Genomic DNA, 15,991 nt, shown 5'->3' on the forward strand with positions numbered 1-15,991 from the left:
AGCAAAGAAAATAGCAGCTTTTTATATATTTCTCCTATTTCACTGATTTGACCCATAAAGACTTGAATGGGAGGAAATGTCTCCTTGGATGTTGCAGATGTACCTCTGACATTGAATGACCTTTTGCTGTCATGTTTGCCCAGTTATAAAAGAGGAGTGTCCAGCACTTCAGAAACGCATAGCACTTATCTTCTTTCTTTCTTTTCTTTCTTTTATTTAATTTTTTTTTTCCGGTTTTGGGCAGCGTCTCTATAAAGCAGCTGGAGAGGATGCTAGACACCAGTACACAATGACCCTGGGTCTGCCCGAGTTTGTCCGAGCAAAAACAAATGCGGCCAATCTGAGCGACGTAAGCCTGTCCTTCTGCTCAACTTGAGCATGCTCCCAGCGATGCATGCTTGTGTGTCTGTGAGGAGCCCTGACAGTGACTTTTCTGGCATTCATAGGAGCCATATTTCAGATGCATGTTTTAGATGCCCCTGTGCAACCCACCTACCTTTGCCCAAATGCGTCGGGTGCATAGGTGTGCTCAGAGCCTGCCGCAGGATGTGCTGAGATTTTTCTCTGCCAAATAGGAAGTCTTTGCTTCTCAGAAATTGGTTCTGGAGCCCTGTGCTACAAATGAAAGGGGTAGTCTTTGTTCACTGATTCATGTAATTTATTTTTTTAAAAAAGATGTACATGTGTTCCCACTTTAGGCAAAATACAAGGAGTCTTGGCATGATCTCCGTGCTCAAGGCTACAAGCTGACAATAGATGCGCTCCCCTTCCAGGCTGCAAGGGCCTCTGGGGACATCGCCAGCGATGTGAGTGGAATGTTCTGACCTTCCATCTTGCCTAATCTCTGTTAACTTCATGTAAAACAATGTCTGTGGCTGATTTCCCTGAATTAAAGCAAATCTATAACCATGAGAGACAGGATGTCACCTGCAGAATATATTAGTTATGAATGAGATCCTTTGACAGAGGGAGGGAAAGAAATGCTTTGTGAATCGAGAGCTAAATTCAGGCAACTGATCTCCAGCAGGAAGGAGCTTGTGGTTGATTTCTAATTGCAGAGTCTGGGCCGTCTGGGGACGCCCTGTAATGTGTGAACTGCCTGTTTTGAAACCCCACCCAGAATTGGAACCGGATCTCCCCTGAGACGGCTAGGCAGCCCTAACAAGCCTTCCCCTTGGCTCCCTGAAGTTTCCTGCCACGGCGTTAGGGTCTGCCAGCTGCGTTGCAGCCACTCTGTTGATAACGTCCGTAGCTTTGGGACATGAAGGTGACTTTCTCTTTCCCAGAAACAAATCGCAGAAAACGTGGACTTCAAATAAATGGATCCTGTCTTTGGGGTTTAATGTTTTGCCAAGCGCAAACAGATGAAGCACGAGTTTCTCTTTTACCCTTTTTGATAAATTCCGTTTGGCCACAGGGACACGTAAGGGGAGTGGGACCCTTGCTTTGGCTCTAAGGATCTGATTCTAATTAGATGGAAAGATGGAGCAGTGTTTTAATTGTTCCTTCCCCAGGGAGGAAGGCACACTCTCAGGCCAGCCCCGCCGTGGTGGCTCCTATAATCTTCACCTCCTCTTGTAAGAGGTGGTTTTTCTAGGGTCTTCGGGGTAGCACAGATGGAATTTAAGCAGCTGGGTACAGAACCCTGACCCGCTGGTGCTGCCGTCCAGTTTCTCTACAGACACGACTTTGTGAAGGAGCGAGGGAAGCTCATCGGGATCCGCAGCGTGAGCGATGACCCCCGGCTGCGGCACTGTCGGCTCATGGGCCAGCTGCAAAGTGAGCATCAGTACAAGAGGGAGGCAGCCGGCAGCCAAGCCCAGTGCCACCTACCCATGGACATGGTGCACCTGGTCCATGCCAGGAAGGCCCAGGCCCTGGCCAGTGACCATGACTACAGGACTCAGTACCACGAGTTCACGGCGCTACCCGAAGACTTGAAGTTGGCCTGGGCCAAGAAAGCCCACGCCCTGCAGAGTGAGGTAGGCCCCTCGTGGAATGCAAACCAGCCCCTCCTTCCTCCTTCCACCACACGCTGGTGTCCACCACTGCCCCTTCCTTGGGCTTCTGGACCCTCAAGTCCCAGTGACTTGCTTCATCTAAGTTGAAATCCATCATTCAGTCATTCAACCTATACTGCTGAGCACCTTCTACATACCAGGTACTGTGCTAGGCCCTGGGAGTGTAACCGTCAACAAAAGGAAAACAGTCTCATGCTCATGGGACTTCTGTTCTCCTGGAAGGAGATAGACCATGATTGATAAGGCAAATCTATAGCAAGTTAGATGGCGACATGCTGTGGAGACAAATGGGTCAGGGGAGTGGGTAGGGGGTGTGGATGTGTGTGTTCATGCAATCTAAAATACAGCATCAGGGTAGCTCTTGTTGGAAAAGTGACATTCACAGGCCTAAAGGAGACGAGAGAAGGGGATAGAGAATTCTAGGCAAATAGAACAGCGAGTTCAAAGGCCAGGGTCCTGGCAGGAACAGGCTTGGCATATTTGAGACCCAAGTGAAGCAAGTGGGGGGCTGTCATGGGAGAAGGGGTCAGAGGGAGCACAGGGTCTAGGCTGAGGGTGCGGGGGATGGAGGTGAGGATGTGACACCTGCTGACTGCTGCCCGTTGCTTGTATCATTGTCACAGCTCTAAGGTGGGGACAGACGTCACTCCTGCCTTATAGATTGAGAGCACGAGGGAGGCACCAAGCAAAGTCTAGCTCCAGAGCCCACTTTCTCAGCCATCCTGCTCCCTTGGAGGGAGCCTGAAACAGGATGTCATGCCCCTTATGGTGCACTGTAGACCCTGAGGCCCAGAAAGGGGGGTCCTGCCCTGAGCAAGGACAGTGAGCAGGTGGCAGGGGCAGCAGCTCCTCCCCTGTCATGACTCCTGAGATGCAAATCCCAGGTCCTCCACCCTGGCTGCGTGAGCTTGGGCAGTCCCTGTCCTTGCAAAACCTTGGACATGGAAACACTGACTTGGGTCTTAGTAATGATGACAACGTGACCATGGCCAGTGCTTACGCAAGATGTGCAGAGTGGCAGACACAGTGCCACACATCATCTCTCCAGGCCTTTAGCAGGAAGGTGGTCCTGTTTTAGAGAGTGAATTCTGGGCCATTGGCACATTAGTCCTTACTGTGTTCACCAAGGTTTCCCAGTTTGGGCACTTGTGATACTTTTGGCCAGATATTCGTTTGTGATGGGGACTGTCTTGTGTGCTGTAAAATATCTAGCAATGTCCCTGATCTCTATCCTCTGGTTGCCTATAGCATTAGTCATAAAATTCTCCAAATATTGCCAATGTCCCTTGGGGATAAAATTAGCCCTAGTTGAGACTCTGGTTCTCGGTTGAGAACTGGTCCATGGGAAGCACTTAGCACCGAGCCTGGCCCATAGCACACTGGAGCAAGTGTTAGCTATTCTAGAATGTTCCCCCCAACATGCTTCCCATCCTGGGGGCCTTCAGGGCAGAATGCCTGCTCTTAAGTTTAATTAGATATAGCAATAAAGGGGTGTTCCGAACACATACTTGGTTATCAATTATTATGGTAATGGTCTTATTAAATAATTACGTTAGTAATTATTATTTGCAATATCACATCGTTCACCACTGGGGAGAGTATGGAGTGTGCAAGGCCAACTGGGTCCTGCAGAGGGAGATTTTACTTGCTGCCAACTTCCACTCTCAGGGTCACTGCAAGCAGGTGACCCTGAGAACCACACCCACCCACAAGGAAAGCTCAAAATGTGACTCTCCAGTGCCCAACTGGTCAATAGTCTATTTTGGGGGAGAAAAGAAACTGCTGAGACAGGACAGGCACTCAGGGGAGACTCCGAGGCCACCTGGGGGAGGTGAGTACGCCAGTCTGGGCCAGGAGGTGTGTGTTGGAGGCAGCCACTGTCCTTGCTCAGGGCAGGACCCCCCCCCCCTTTCTGGCTTTCTAGGCCTCTGTCTGTGCTCTGGAAAAGCAAAGAGGTTTGCTCTGATCCAGATTTTTGAGATTCCTAGAAAAATGTTTATTTATTTTTTAAATGGCAGGGTCCATGTAATGTCATATTTTGTTTTACTAAGTAAGGAAAAGGGGGAAAAACCCTAAATGCTACCTGAAGGTATGATTTATGTCACTGTTATTTCTAAACAGAAAGGAAACTTTAACACTAGAAAAAATGGGACGTCATCTAAACAGGAGAAACAGTGGTTGGCAATCTCATCCTGACATTTTAAGACCAGGGTCTGTATTAAATTTTTGAAGGTTAAGAAACTATGGCTTAAAAACTTATACTACCATGTTATGCTCCGTGCACTGTCTTTTGACTATAAATTGGTTAGTTTGGGAGTCTCGATTCTAGGATAGTTTGAATAGTAGACCTCAAAATGTCCAGCTGCTTTTGAGCCTTCAGCTTTATTGTTGTTATGATTTAAAGAATCAATTTTCATGTCGTTGTATTATGTAGAAAAGGACACAAATGCTTAATGGGAGGTCCCCCAACTTGGCAGTCCGAGAAGGAGCCTCCTCAGTTGAGCTGCTGCCCCCGCCCTCTCCCATCCAGGCCGGAAGGAGAGCGTTGTGAGGGGCCAGAGGGGGCTGAGCTCCTCAAGGCCATGATCGCCCAGGTCAGGGCCAAGCCCTTCTTTCCTCAGGAGTTCGTGAGACACCCGGGCTGGGCCTGGCAATGTCCATCATGGACACATGCTCGTCCTGCCGCCTCTTTGTGGCCTTTCAAGTCTGCTATTCCATACTCCCTCCATGATCTCATGCTGGGACCATGGGAGGTCCTGAAAAGCACATGCCCCACCCTTTACAGGTGTGTGTCCTTGGGCAGGCTCCTGAAGCTCTCCATGCCTCAGCTTCCCCAACAACAGTAACAATAGCTAAGACACGTGGGACCCTTGCCCTGGGCTGGCATTAGTATAAATATTTTGCACAATATTATTTATTGATCTAGATAGGTACTAGTATTACTCTTATCTTTACAGATGCAGCAATAAAGCATGAATACTCTCAGTAACCATGTGCCCCACTTCGCAGGCTGGCAGGGATGTGACTTGCTCAAGACCTACTGCTGGGAGGAAGAGAAGCAGGATTCCAGCTCTGGTCTCCTGACCCCTGGTTCAGTCTCTTTGGCTTCTGCATGTGGCTGGATTAGGAACCCCAATCTCTGGCTTCTGAGCCTGTGCTCCTGACTACAAGTGTGGCCTACTGTGTTAGTCAGATTTTAGCTCCTGTGACCAAAATACCTGACAAGAACAACTTACAGGAGGAAAGGCTTACTTTGGCTCATGGTTTCAGAGGTCTCAGTCCATGGGTAGCCAACTCCATCATGGCGGAAGGACATGGCAGGGAGAACTTTTAGCTCATGGCATCTGGGAAACAGAGAGAGAGGAAGAGGCCAGGGAGAAGATCAACCCTCCCAGGGCATGCTCCCATTGACCTATTTCCTCCAACTAGGTCCCACCTCCCAGTAGTCCATTAACTATCAGTGGATTAATGGATTAATCCATTGGGGTGGATTAATTCACTGATGAAGTCAGAACCCCCATGATTCAAAAGCCTAAAAGCCCCACCCCTGAACATGGGGACTATGCTTTGATGCATGATCCAAACCATAACACCTACCCAGAGCACAGCAGCTCAAGGCTGTTCGGTGAATCCAGCCCATCTTTGAAACACCAAACATGTTCTGCAGATGAGAACAAGAACCTCCCCTTTGCAGGATGGTGTGAGGGTGGAACGAGATAGTGGGTCTAGAGCAAGCTCCACTGCACACAAGGTGACATGATAATGTTTCTAATTAGTACATATACCCCCTCCTCTAGGCACCTGGGTACTCACATCATTCACTCACAGGCTCATCATAACTCAGAGACTGAATGTTGCCTCTAGTGTATTTGCAACAGAGGGCTCCAAAATGGGGGTGCCCCCCAAACCCCACTTATGACTCTGCAGGTGTCTTCCAGGTCTTAGTATATGGAAGGAAAATAGCAAGGTTGCTGTTTGCTGAAGCCAGATTTGGATGGGCAGTTTGGGAAGGTCTATTATTATCTTAGGCTCATTCTCTGAAGCCGTCTTTGGGTAGCTGATTCTCCTCCACTCCCCGCCCTCTCCCCTCTTTTATCCTGAAGTCTGGGGCAGGTGTGTTGTTTTTAGGGTCTGGTGAATAGTCAAAGCTGGGCTGGGAGCTGAGATTTCAATAGACGATCCATTTATAAGAGAGTGTGAGGTGCAGTCAGATCTTTGGGGAACCTGCATCTTGCTTTCTGACTTACCTGCGATCCTACTGTTCAGCTCAACAAAAGGCGAGTTGAAAGAGCGCTCCCCACTTCATCTGGCTTATGAAAGGAGCAAGGCCTGGCTGTGAAGAGGCCCTGTAGGATTATTCTCTCCAACTTAGAAATTTATCCAATTTTCTCTGTTCTTTATCAGAGTAGAAGGCAAAAGCTTTGCCGGTGTAGACTGAAAGATCGCGGTATAAAAAGCAATCTTACTGACATGGGGTTTTGAAACCTGCTCCCAAGCCTGAGTGATGTCTCCCTCCACCAGTTGGAAGGCAGAGTGGAATTGGCACAGGGGCATTAGCCAGCAGACAGCAGATCAGAAACGGACTCTCTTTGAGGCCAGCTGTGAGGAGCACTGTGAATCCTGAAATGAAAGAAAACTAAAAAGGCCGAGAGGCTGATTTCCAGAGTGATATTTTGCGTTACAGCAGAGCTTATATCTAAATTAGAGAAATGCCATCGACTTCGTTTAGATCCAAATTTTAGATTTCCTTGGAGAAGCTTTTCCACCTTTAAAAATGCCTAATTTCCATAAAGAGAAGAAGAAAGGGATGCAGGTGACTGTCTCATTGAAGGTAATGGTGGGCAGATCAAGGAATTGTCGTAAGGTTTGATGTTTTGGGGGGCTCCTAATCAACCCATTGTCTTAAAAGCACCTCTTATTATTTTCTCCAAGGAATGGTGCTGTAGTCCTAGTCTTCTGAGCCCTTAAAATGAAGAAAGAGAACGAAGCTTAGCCCCTTTTTGCAATATAAGCAAATCATAATGACACAGTGGGACGAGGTAAACTGAGGCTTGAAGAATTAAAATGGCTTACTCTTAGCCCACTCATGTCTAAATTTGTTTTAAATCCTGGCTTTCATTGACTCCTGCCCCCTTCACTTTTGCTACCACAAGAACAAAATTCTAACTGGCTCTTGTCCCTAGGTACTCTCACATGTTTTCATGAGAACAGAGTGGTTGTCATGACCTTCCAGTGTCACAGAGGGAAACTGAGTCACATCTTGGTAAAATTTGCCCCTAGTTACAGCAGGTTTGATCTGAGCTCAGAGCAATTTTATCAGCCCAACAGTGAGTGGAGAGATTTGATTTGGGCAGGTGGTCAGTCATCTCCCTGGCAGAATACATGAAAGAATCCTGGCCGCTGCCTGGGTCTGAGCACATGTCTCAGCTCTTTCTTTAAGTGAGAGTTCACAGAAACCATCACCTTTGGCTGCAGATCCTGCTGGTGGGGGCTTCTTGTATCACGTGCAGGATTCATTATTTTACCTCCTGGCAGAATGCACAATGCAAATGACTGACTCGATGACCCGCAGCTCGGGCTCCCGAGGAAGGGGCTGAACTGTTGTAAGGAAGCCTTATTGCAAATGCCACTGCAAGTCAAGGACCTTCTTGAAGTGCCCTAAGAGTCTTGGGCACTCTGCTGAGAAAGCCCACGATTTTCTTTCTGCAGTTTCGCTACAAGTCGGACCTCATGGCCATGAAGGGGACAGGATGGCTAGCACTGAGATCCCCACAGATAGAGAGCGCCAGGAAGGCGGGAGAACTCATCAGCGAGGTACCATCAACCTGTCCCTTCCAGAGTGACATTTCTTTGAAGAGAGAACCTGTTCATGGAGTAGGGATCCCAATGGGATCCAGGGCTGCTGGATTCCCAGTGTTTTCTCTGGGACCATTTGCAACAAAATCCTAAAACGGAATGAGATTTCCCACCAAAGGAAATCACTATTGGGGAACTAAAGGCAAACATGTTAGAAGGTTCTCAGTAAACACCGTATATACAATCATGATCGAATATGGCCATTATTTTATTGGAGGCAAGGAGTTTGCACCTGCCCACTGAGTTGACTCATAGTGTCTCGTGTCCAGACAGTCTCAGAGGGTGTTAAAGGTGGCACACCGTGTCCTTCACTGAATTCCCCACCGGGTTAATGACCTGGAGATCCCTCCCTTGGAATCCCCCTATGGGTGGCTCTGCCTTCTCTGTGTCCTTCATAATGGAACTTGTCTGGTCAGGGTCCAAGCAGGATCACATTAATGCTGAACATTGTCCTCTGCTCTATTCCTTTATCGTGAAGAGTCTTTTTCTTTAAGAGAGTCAATGCCTGTAAAATGTTCCTAATCACAGAAGAGAGCTTGGATCTTTCCCATGCCATTGATTTGGGTACCCACCAGAAAGATTTGTTGTCCAATCATGTCACTGGTACCTTTGATTCTAAAGGAGGTGGGGTGAAGCCACATCTGGGAAAATGCATGATGTGTGACTGTGTTTGGTGGAAACCTTTGTCTTTCTCTTATAGACCAAATACCGTAAAAAACCAGACAGTATCAAGTTCACCACAGTGGTTGACTCCCCAGATCTGGTTCACGCCAAGAATAGCTACGTGCATTGCAACGAGGTGGGTTCTTTCTCCTCACTCATCCTGGGCATGTGGTGGGGTGCAGCTGCTCAGTGGTCAGTGCTGAAGAACACAGGCTTTGGGTTCAAATCCTGCTTGTGGGGGCTTCCTGTATCACAGGCCTGGTCCATTATTTAACTCCCAGAATGGAAACCTTCTGAGCTTGCAAATCTTCTGTCTGGATGACTGTGGGTCAGCTGCTTTCACTCTTCTAACCTCAGGTCTCTTATGAGAAGGGGGTTGCAGGACAGGGGAAAAATGAGAGCAAAGATTTCATGAGATTAAGTGGATTAAATGAGGATTAAATAAATAAAAGCAAATAAAGCTTTTAGGAAGTATGGCAAGTACTGTATAAATGCCCCTTATTATGGCTTGATCCATAATCATAATGATAATAATGCCAAGTATTATTGATGATCCCTTACCCTGCGAGAGACCAGATATATCTTAATTGCTGATGAATGGCAATGGAATTAAAAGCTTAATATAACCCAGTTAGATTAAAAAAAGAAAAAGAAAAGGAAAAGGAAGAGCAGCTACATTCAAAGCTTCTTTCTTTTGCTCCTTGTATAATTTAGCTCCATTTCCTCTATCTTGTATTTATTTCAAGAAGTAGGAACCTATTTTTCCCCCTCCTGGATTGTCAAGGAATTGATCCTGTAAGCAAGGGAAAGAGCTGCCCCATCCACCCAGGGAGCCCAGATGCTGTATGACCAGAATATTCACATTTGCAAAGTCCATAGTGAATTTGAGACTGGATTAGACTCTTGTATCTTCCTCTTTGAAATTACATGAGACTCAAATACTTTCTAAAATTGTTCGCACTTTTTTTTTTTTTTTGTACTGGAGATTGAACCCAGGGGTGCTTAACCCCTGAGCCACATCCCCAGTCCTTTTTATATTTTATTTTGAGGCAGGGTCTTTCTAAGTTGCTCAGGGCCTTGTTAAGTTGCTGAGGCTGGCTTTGAACTTGGGATCCTCCTGCCTCAGGCTCCTGAGTCCCTGGGATTCTAGGTGTGTGCCACCAAACCTGGCTACAAGTCTTCATTTGTTGCTCTAGATGTAGCAATCATGATGTAGTTTGAGTTTTAAAATTGTATCTGCTTGGGTCCTGGGTGAACTATGAAAAGCTTAAATTTTTTTGAATACATGTTGACATTTTGTAATATGAATAACTTCTTAGGTGTATTATTATTATTATTTCTATTAGTATTAAACAACAAAGGCCTGAGGCTGTATCTTATTACCAGTAAAAATCATGTGTCATGCTCCCTTGCAAAGACCCTCTGAAATATCCACACACCTTAGACTGCAGGTGTGGCCAGCCAGTATGTTGATTTGTGATCCATTTGGAGCAGATCTTGGGGAATATTTTTAACAGTGTCTATGTGGAACCAGCCACCTCCACTTGACCCTGGCCTCAAAGGCTGCTGCCTCCAGGCACAAGATTCTAGAAGGACCTCTCCTTGTGCAGGGCTGGGTTTCGCTCCATCCGGTGGGCAGTTGTGTGGGAGGGGCAGGAGAGGGAATCAGCTGCTTCTCTCCTGTGGCTTCACCCTTGACCATGAGTCTGCCTTACCCACAGCGCCTGTACAGGTTGGGGGATGCAGAGGCCCTGCACAGATACACCCTGATCCCCGACCACCCTGAGTTCACCCGAGCCCGCCTCAACGCGCTGCACCTGAGTGACGTAAGTAAGCTCCTGGTCCCTGTCCTGTGGGCCGACTTTGCTAAAATGACCTGTGCCCGAAGTGGATTTTATTCATTAGAAAAAGAAGAGACCTGGGAAGGAGGAGGTGGAAGAGAAAGAACAGTGAACTGAGAGTGGGACACACTGTTTGTGTGACTTTTGTCACTTTCCTTGCTGGACCTGTTTGCTCACCTGTAAAACTAGGCTGAGGCTGAGCCACATGAGGTTCCTTCTGGCTCTGACATTCTGATCCGGGCATCTCCCACGGACCTTAGTGTGTGCTAGGTAGTGGTCAGGGGCGTGTTCTCCTGGCCCCCGCAGGTGTCTGCATCCTGGTTCCCTCAGCCATCCAGAGGAGTTGGAGATGGAGGGGCACCACCTCACCCTGCAGCTTGGGGAGACGCCCCATGGTAGCCTCTCCTGTCCGAATGCACTTGCCCCTCTGTGCGTGTGTCTGTCCCCTGCAACACTCCAGTTTCCCTGGGACGCCTGCACGACCAAGATGCTGTTTCCTAGACCCAGGCTTGTTGTTAGCAGGGGTTGAGCCCCCCCACCCCCCGGTAGTAATAGAATAGGCAGCTGCTCGGCCAGCAAAGCTGTGATCCCTGGATAACAGGTAGAGAGGCGTTGGAATCAAAAGACGTTCTCGGATTGGAATAACACAGGCTGAGTGTGTCAGCCTGGGGCAGCGAGCGGCCTCCCAGAGCCCGGCCATTCTTCCCTCCCTGGCCTGGCCATTGTGTCCTGGGGCTCCGTGCGGATCGACAGCTGCTGCCGTTCACCCCAGAGGTGGCCGCCTCGCAGGGGTTGGCAAGAGGCGCCTTCTAGTTAGCGTGTGTATTAGTTTGTTGCGTTTGTAAAGCCCTGTGGGATCCCACGCAGTGAATGCGCTGGTGCTTTGTAAATATGAGTTATTATGACCATTTGATGCTTTTGAGGGATGCACGAGGGATAATTTTAGAACAGTAGCTCTGGTGGGCTGACCTCCATCTGGGGAAGCTGGACCGCCCCCTCCGCAGAGCTGGCTCAGGACATCTAGCTCATTAAGCGGCCAGGGTGGGGAGGCAGGGCCTCCACTGGAGGGACTTCCGGAGGCCCACAGCCATGGAAGCTGTATCAAATTGCCAGTCCACCGGGGGCCCAGCTTAAGGAGGAAAGAAGCCACCCCCAGGTTGGTGGCAGGGAGCATCTTCCCTCTCATGGGGGGCCAGCCCCACAGAGTCCTCGAGCTGAAATTAGCTGCCGGGGGGCGTGCAGGTGTGAAACTCATGGACCTCATTTGAAAGAGCGCGTCTCTGGGGGCGTGTGGAATACGCACAATTGGATCAAGTGCTCTGCGAGGAGGAGGTGGAGGCAAAGTGACCTTCCTGGGCAAAGAAAGCCATTGAGATGTGCAAGGCAGCCGGAATGACTCAAAATCAAATGGCTCTAATGCGTGAGGACGAGGACAAGACTGTGCCCACTGTGATCAAGAAGAGGAGCGCCCAGGGTTCCAAATCAAAGGGCCTCCAGAATCTAAGGATCCCAGTGGCAAGGCAAAAACCTCAACAGAATAAAAAACTCAGGAAGAAGTGATCACAATCAGGCAAAGAGTAGACAGGAGGAAGAACAGGAGAAGGAGCTCGGGCCACTCTCTGGCCAGATGACCCCCGAGCCACCGATACTCGGAAGCTGGGTGCATGGGACACCAGCGTGGGATGGCGTTGGGCTTGGAGGTTGTGCAAAGCTCGGTGTCATTAGCCAGCCCGGGCCTGGCGTGGAGGCTCTTCTCAGAGAGGCACTGTGTCCCTGATCTCAGAGAGGCACTGTGTCCCTGTTGCTATCTGATGAGGTGGGGCCACCAAAATAGGAAGCATCATGCTGAAGGGGATCGCTGTTCTGCTGCTATCCGAAGGCTCCTCCCTTCTGTGTTCCAGTGCTTGCTGCCAAACTCGAGGGTGACACCCAGTAAATGGAATTGTTTAGGCTCTGTATCCGTCAATCAGGTGATTTCCCCAGCAGGACAGGCTCTGCGTTCCAGGCCCTGGGACACTGTAGATATTTGGTTCCTGGTCTGCGCTGTTGGATTTTGGAGGGGGAAGTGGGGGCGAAAGTGAGGGTGATGACCACACAGGCGCGCACAGGTGACAGACCCGCCCCGCCGGGCCCAGTGCTTCATGGTTCCCTCCGGTGCCAGGCCCAGCCTGGGAGGGGCTGGGCCTCTTCGTGGCTTTCTGCTCTTCCTCCTCTGCTCAGCCTCCCAACCCCCCGTGGAACAGAGGACCAGCCTTGACCTCTATTTCCGGGTGACAAGAGGAAGATTCTTTAAGGGCCCTGCCCCGCTGTGGCTGATGAAACCAGCGAGTCGTGATGAGGTCCGAAGCGTCACTTTGTCCTCTGTTGGTGATGTGTGGCTTTCCTGCTGTCTCCCTTCTCTGTGGCTGAATGAAAGCGAGCCCTCCGCTGGGACCTCCCGCGGACGCCTTTCATGGAGTCGTTCCCTTACCTTGAAAAAAAAGAAAATCGCTACATGAAGGTGCTGGAGATTCTGACACCTCCATTGGTGGTGTGGGTCTACCCGAGGACCCGGGCTGTGATTCCAGACTCCTGGAGGGGGCCCGGGGACAACCTGAAAAGGGAAAAAATGAAAGAAGGGACATGAAACACATGGGTCACGAACTCAGGTCCTTGACAATACACTGAATCCAGGTGAAGGCTCCTCCCTCGGAGCAGGCCCCTGGGGTGCTCAGGAGAGGTGTGGGATGTGGCATCAAAACCAGGCCGGGCCCTCACCCCAGGAGTCACTGGAGCTAACAGACCCGCAGGTGTCCAGACCCCAGGAACAGCGCCGTCGGCACGTGGGAGGAAACTGGGTTCTTGAACTTTGAGCTCTGGCCCGTAGAACTGCAGACCCTGGACCCAGAGAGTGAAGGCAGAGATGGGAAGGAGGGGGAAGGGGTGCCTGAGACCCAGGCCCACAAGAGCAAGATCCAGTGGTCGGGTTGGGGGCTTAGAGCTGAAGGCCTTCATGGCCAGCCCCAGTGATCCCAGAGCCGGGGAGTCCCCAGGATGCAAGGGGGCCATGGGAACCATGTTTGGGAACTCCTCCTGCTGAGAATCATAATGCAGTGACAATGGAGTCGCCCCCACTTACCCACGCTTTTCCTTTCCCCATTTAGAAAGTCTACAGAAACTCCTGGGAGCAGACCCGCGCTGGCGGCTACGACTTCAGGCTGGACGCCATCCCGTTCCAGACTGCCCGGGCATCCAGGGAGATCGCCAGCGACGTAAGACCCCGCGCGCTCTGTGTTGCTGATAGGGCTGCTTGGTTTCCGCGGCTCTGCTGAAAGGCACAGGACAGGCACCAGGACTGTCACGAGTGCCCCCCTCTCCACGTCAAACTGAACGTGGATTTCAAAGGAATGAAAAATCAGGGCCTGATTTCTAGGATCTTGGCCAGAAATTTGGGGTGGGGAAGGTTGCCTTCCTACCCTCTCTCTTAAGAGTGTGTGGATGAGCATCTGGAGGTCAGAGAACATGTGATTGGTTGGTGTGCAGTGAAGAGACCTCTTTTAGCCGAAGTGCAGGTGGAGAGGAGAAAGCCTCTGGGCCTGTGCCCTACATTGGCTTGAGTTCAAATCCTGGCTCAGCCACTGAGGATTTGGCTGTTTTCTTGAGCAAGTTGCTGATATTCTCTGAACTCAAACTTCTATGTCTACGAAATGGAGATTTAATACTTGTCTTCTAGGACTGATGTAGGGATGGAAATGAAATGGCTTACAGTGTCTGGCTCATGGCGGATTGTTCAAAACCCCGCTGCCATGATTAGTGAAGAGGAGAGCTTCAGTGACTAGACAGGAGGCACAGGCTCACCCCACAGCCAGCTGCTTGCCAGTCCACCGTGAGATAAGCACAGAAATCAAGAGCTGGTGATCAGAAACGTTCTTAGCAACAGACATTGAGACAGCAAAGGGCGTGGTTGATGGACTCTTCTCACTCAACAGGGTAACGGCCAATCTGGGTATTATCAAGAGCGCGTGGTCCAACCGCACAAGGGTCTTTGACGGAGTAGAAATTTAACAACACAAAATGAGACAGGTCCCTCACCATAAATGATTTGAGAAGTACCTGACTGGGTCTGGTACTAGGGATCAAAGGAAGAATAGGCATGCTTCTTGTCCTGTTGGAGTGTTGGTTACAACAGCCATAGTATCAAGAGCCACCATCGGTGGGCTTGAATTGGTGCTGGACTTGAAGCCCCACCCCCATCTCATTGAATTCTCTCAACATCCCATGGGGTGGAGAGTCATCCTTCCATTTTATCAGATAGGGAAACTGAGGCTGGGAGAGGCCCAGCCAATGATCCAGGGCCACAGAGGTAGGTCTACTTGAATCCAAAGCCTGTTTCTAGCCACTGTGTGCTTCCTGCTGTGAATCCTGTGGGCTCCCTGGAGTCTGGCCCTGGAGGGGAGGCAGGCTCGTGACCCTCTGCTCTTCTGACTTGCAGTTCCGGTATAAAGAGGCTTTCCTGCGGGACCGGGGCCTGCAGATCGGCTTCCGCAGCATCAACGATGACCCGAGGATGAAGCATTTCCTGAACGTCGGCAGGCTCCAGAGTGACAATGAGTACAAGAAGGACTTTGCCAAGAGTCGGTCCCAGTTCCACAGCCGCACAGACCAGCCTGGCTTCCTCCAGGCCAAGAGGAGCCAGCAGTTGGCCAGCGACGTGCATTACCGGCAGCCCCTGCCCCAGCCCACGTGCGACCCCGAGCAGCTGGGCCTCAAGCACGCGCAGAAGGCCCACCAGCTGCAGAGTGACGTGAGTGCCTTCACAGGTCCCATGTTCCCTTCTGGGGCGAGCCAGGCTGAGACAGCTTCGGAGACACCTTAGTACCAGGAGGACTAGAACAGTAATTACCATTTCTCAAATCTCTCCTGGGGGCCAGGCTCTGTGCCAAATGCTTTTCCAGCACTGGGTCCCATTGTCCTCAACCCCAGGACTGCTTCGTTTTATAGATCAGGAACTCCAGACTCAGAGAGGTTACATAACTTACTCAAGATCACACAGCAATTAAGTGGCAGACCTGGGATGTGACCCACCTTTGGCTTGATGTGACAGCCCAAGCTCTTAGTCGGTCACTGTACTACCTCCAGTGGGTCCTAGTAGTCACCCTACCCAACTCTTGCACTTTCCTGGGAAGAAACTAAAGTTCAGAGGAGGAAAGTTAAGTTAGTGAGTTAGAGCAGGCCCCAGATCCTCCTCACCCTCATTGCTTGAGTGGGCAGATGAGGGAAGCTGCAGCTGGCCAGCTCAAGGTCCCCATGCAGGGAGCCCCTGCTTAACATGACTCTGCTCCTCCCATCCTGGCTTTGCTGACAACTACGTATTCGGCTTCATCTGGCTTCCTTTTAAAAAGAATCCTAACTGCAAGGTGGTGCAAGAACCCCAAACCCTGCTGACTTGTTCCTCCTGCTTCCTCCTTCCCCCAAGGTCAAGTACAAATCAGACTTGAACCTGACCAGGGGTGTCGGCTGGACCCCTCCCGGCTCCTACAAAGTGGAAATGGCTCGGCGGGCTGCAGAACTGGCCAACATGAGGGGCCTGGGTCTCCCTGGGGCTTATGTGAGTAGCAAGTAAACCCTGCC

At 50.2% G+C, this 15,991-nt stretch overlaps 1 protein-coding gene across 5 annotated transcripts in view; it reads left to right on the top strand.

Annotated features, from left to right (window-relative positions):
- The window catches only part of Nrap (nebulin related anchoring protein), a 77,653-nt gene that overhangs the window by 60,856 nt on the left and 806 nt on the right, over positions 1–15,991 (top strand). For all 5 annotated transcript variants that reach the window (XM_078046313.1, XM_040272790.2, XM_040272791.2 and 2 more), the window contains 9 exons: positions 245–349; positions 699–806; positions 1,671–1,982; positions 7,731–7,835; positions 8,578–8,676; positions 10,262–10,366; positions 13,525–13,632; positions 14,853–15,164; positions 15,837–15,968. In XM_078046313.1, the coding sequence (XP_077902439.1) occupies positions 245–349; positions 699–806; positions 1,671–1,982; positions 7,731–7,835; positions 8,578–8,676; positions 10,262–10,366; positions 13,525–13,632; positions 14,853–15,164; positions 15,837–15,968 (1,386 nt within the window). The remainder of the gene's footprint in view (positions 1–244; positions 350–698; positions 807–1,670; positions 1,983–7,730; positions 7,836–8,577; positions 8,677–10,261; positions 10,367–13,524; positions 13,633–14,852; positions 15,165–15,836; positions 15,969–15,991) is intronic.

Source organism: Ictidomys tridecemlineatus, chromosome 1, assembly GCF_052094955.1.
Source record: "Ictidomys tridecemlineatus isolate mIctTri1 chromosome 1, mIctTri1.hap1, whole genome shotgun sequence".
Taxonomy (NCBI): domain Eukaryota; kingdom Metazoa; phylum Chordata; class Mammalia; order Rodentia; family Sciuridae; genus Ictidomys; species Ictidomys tridecemlineatus.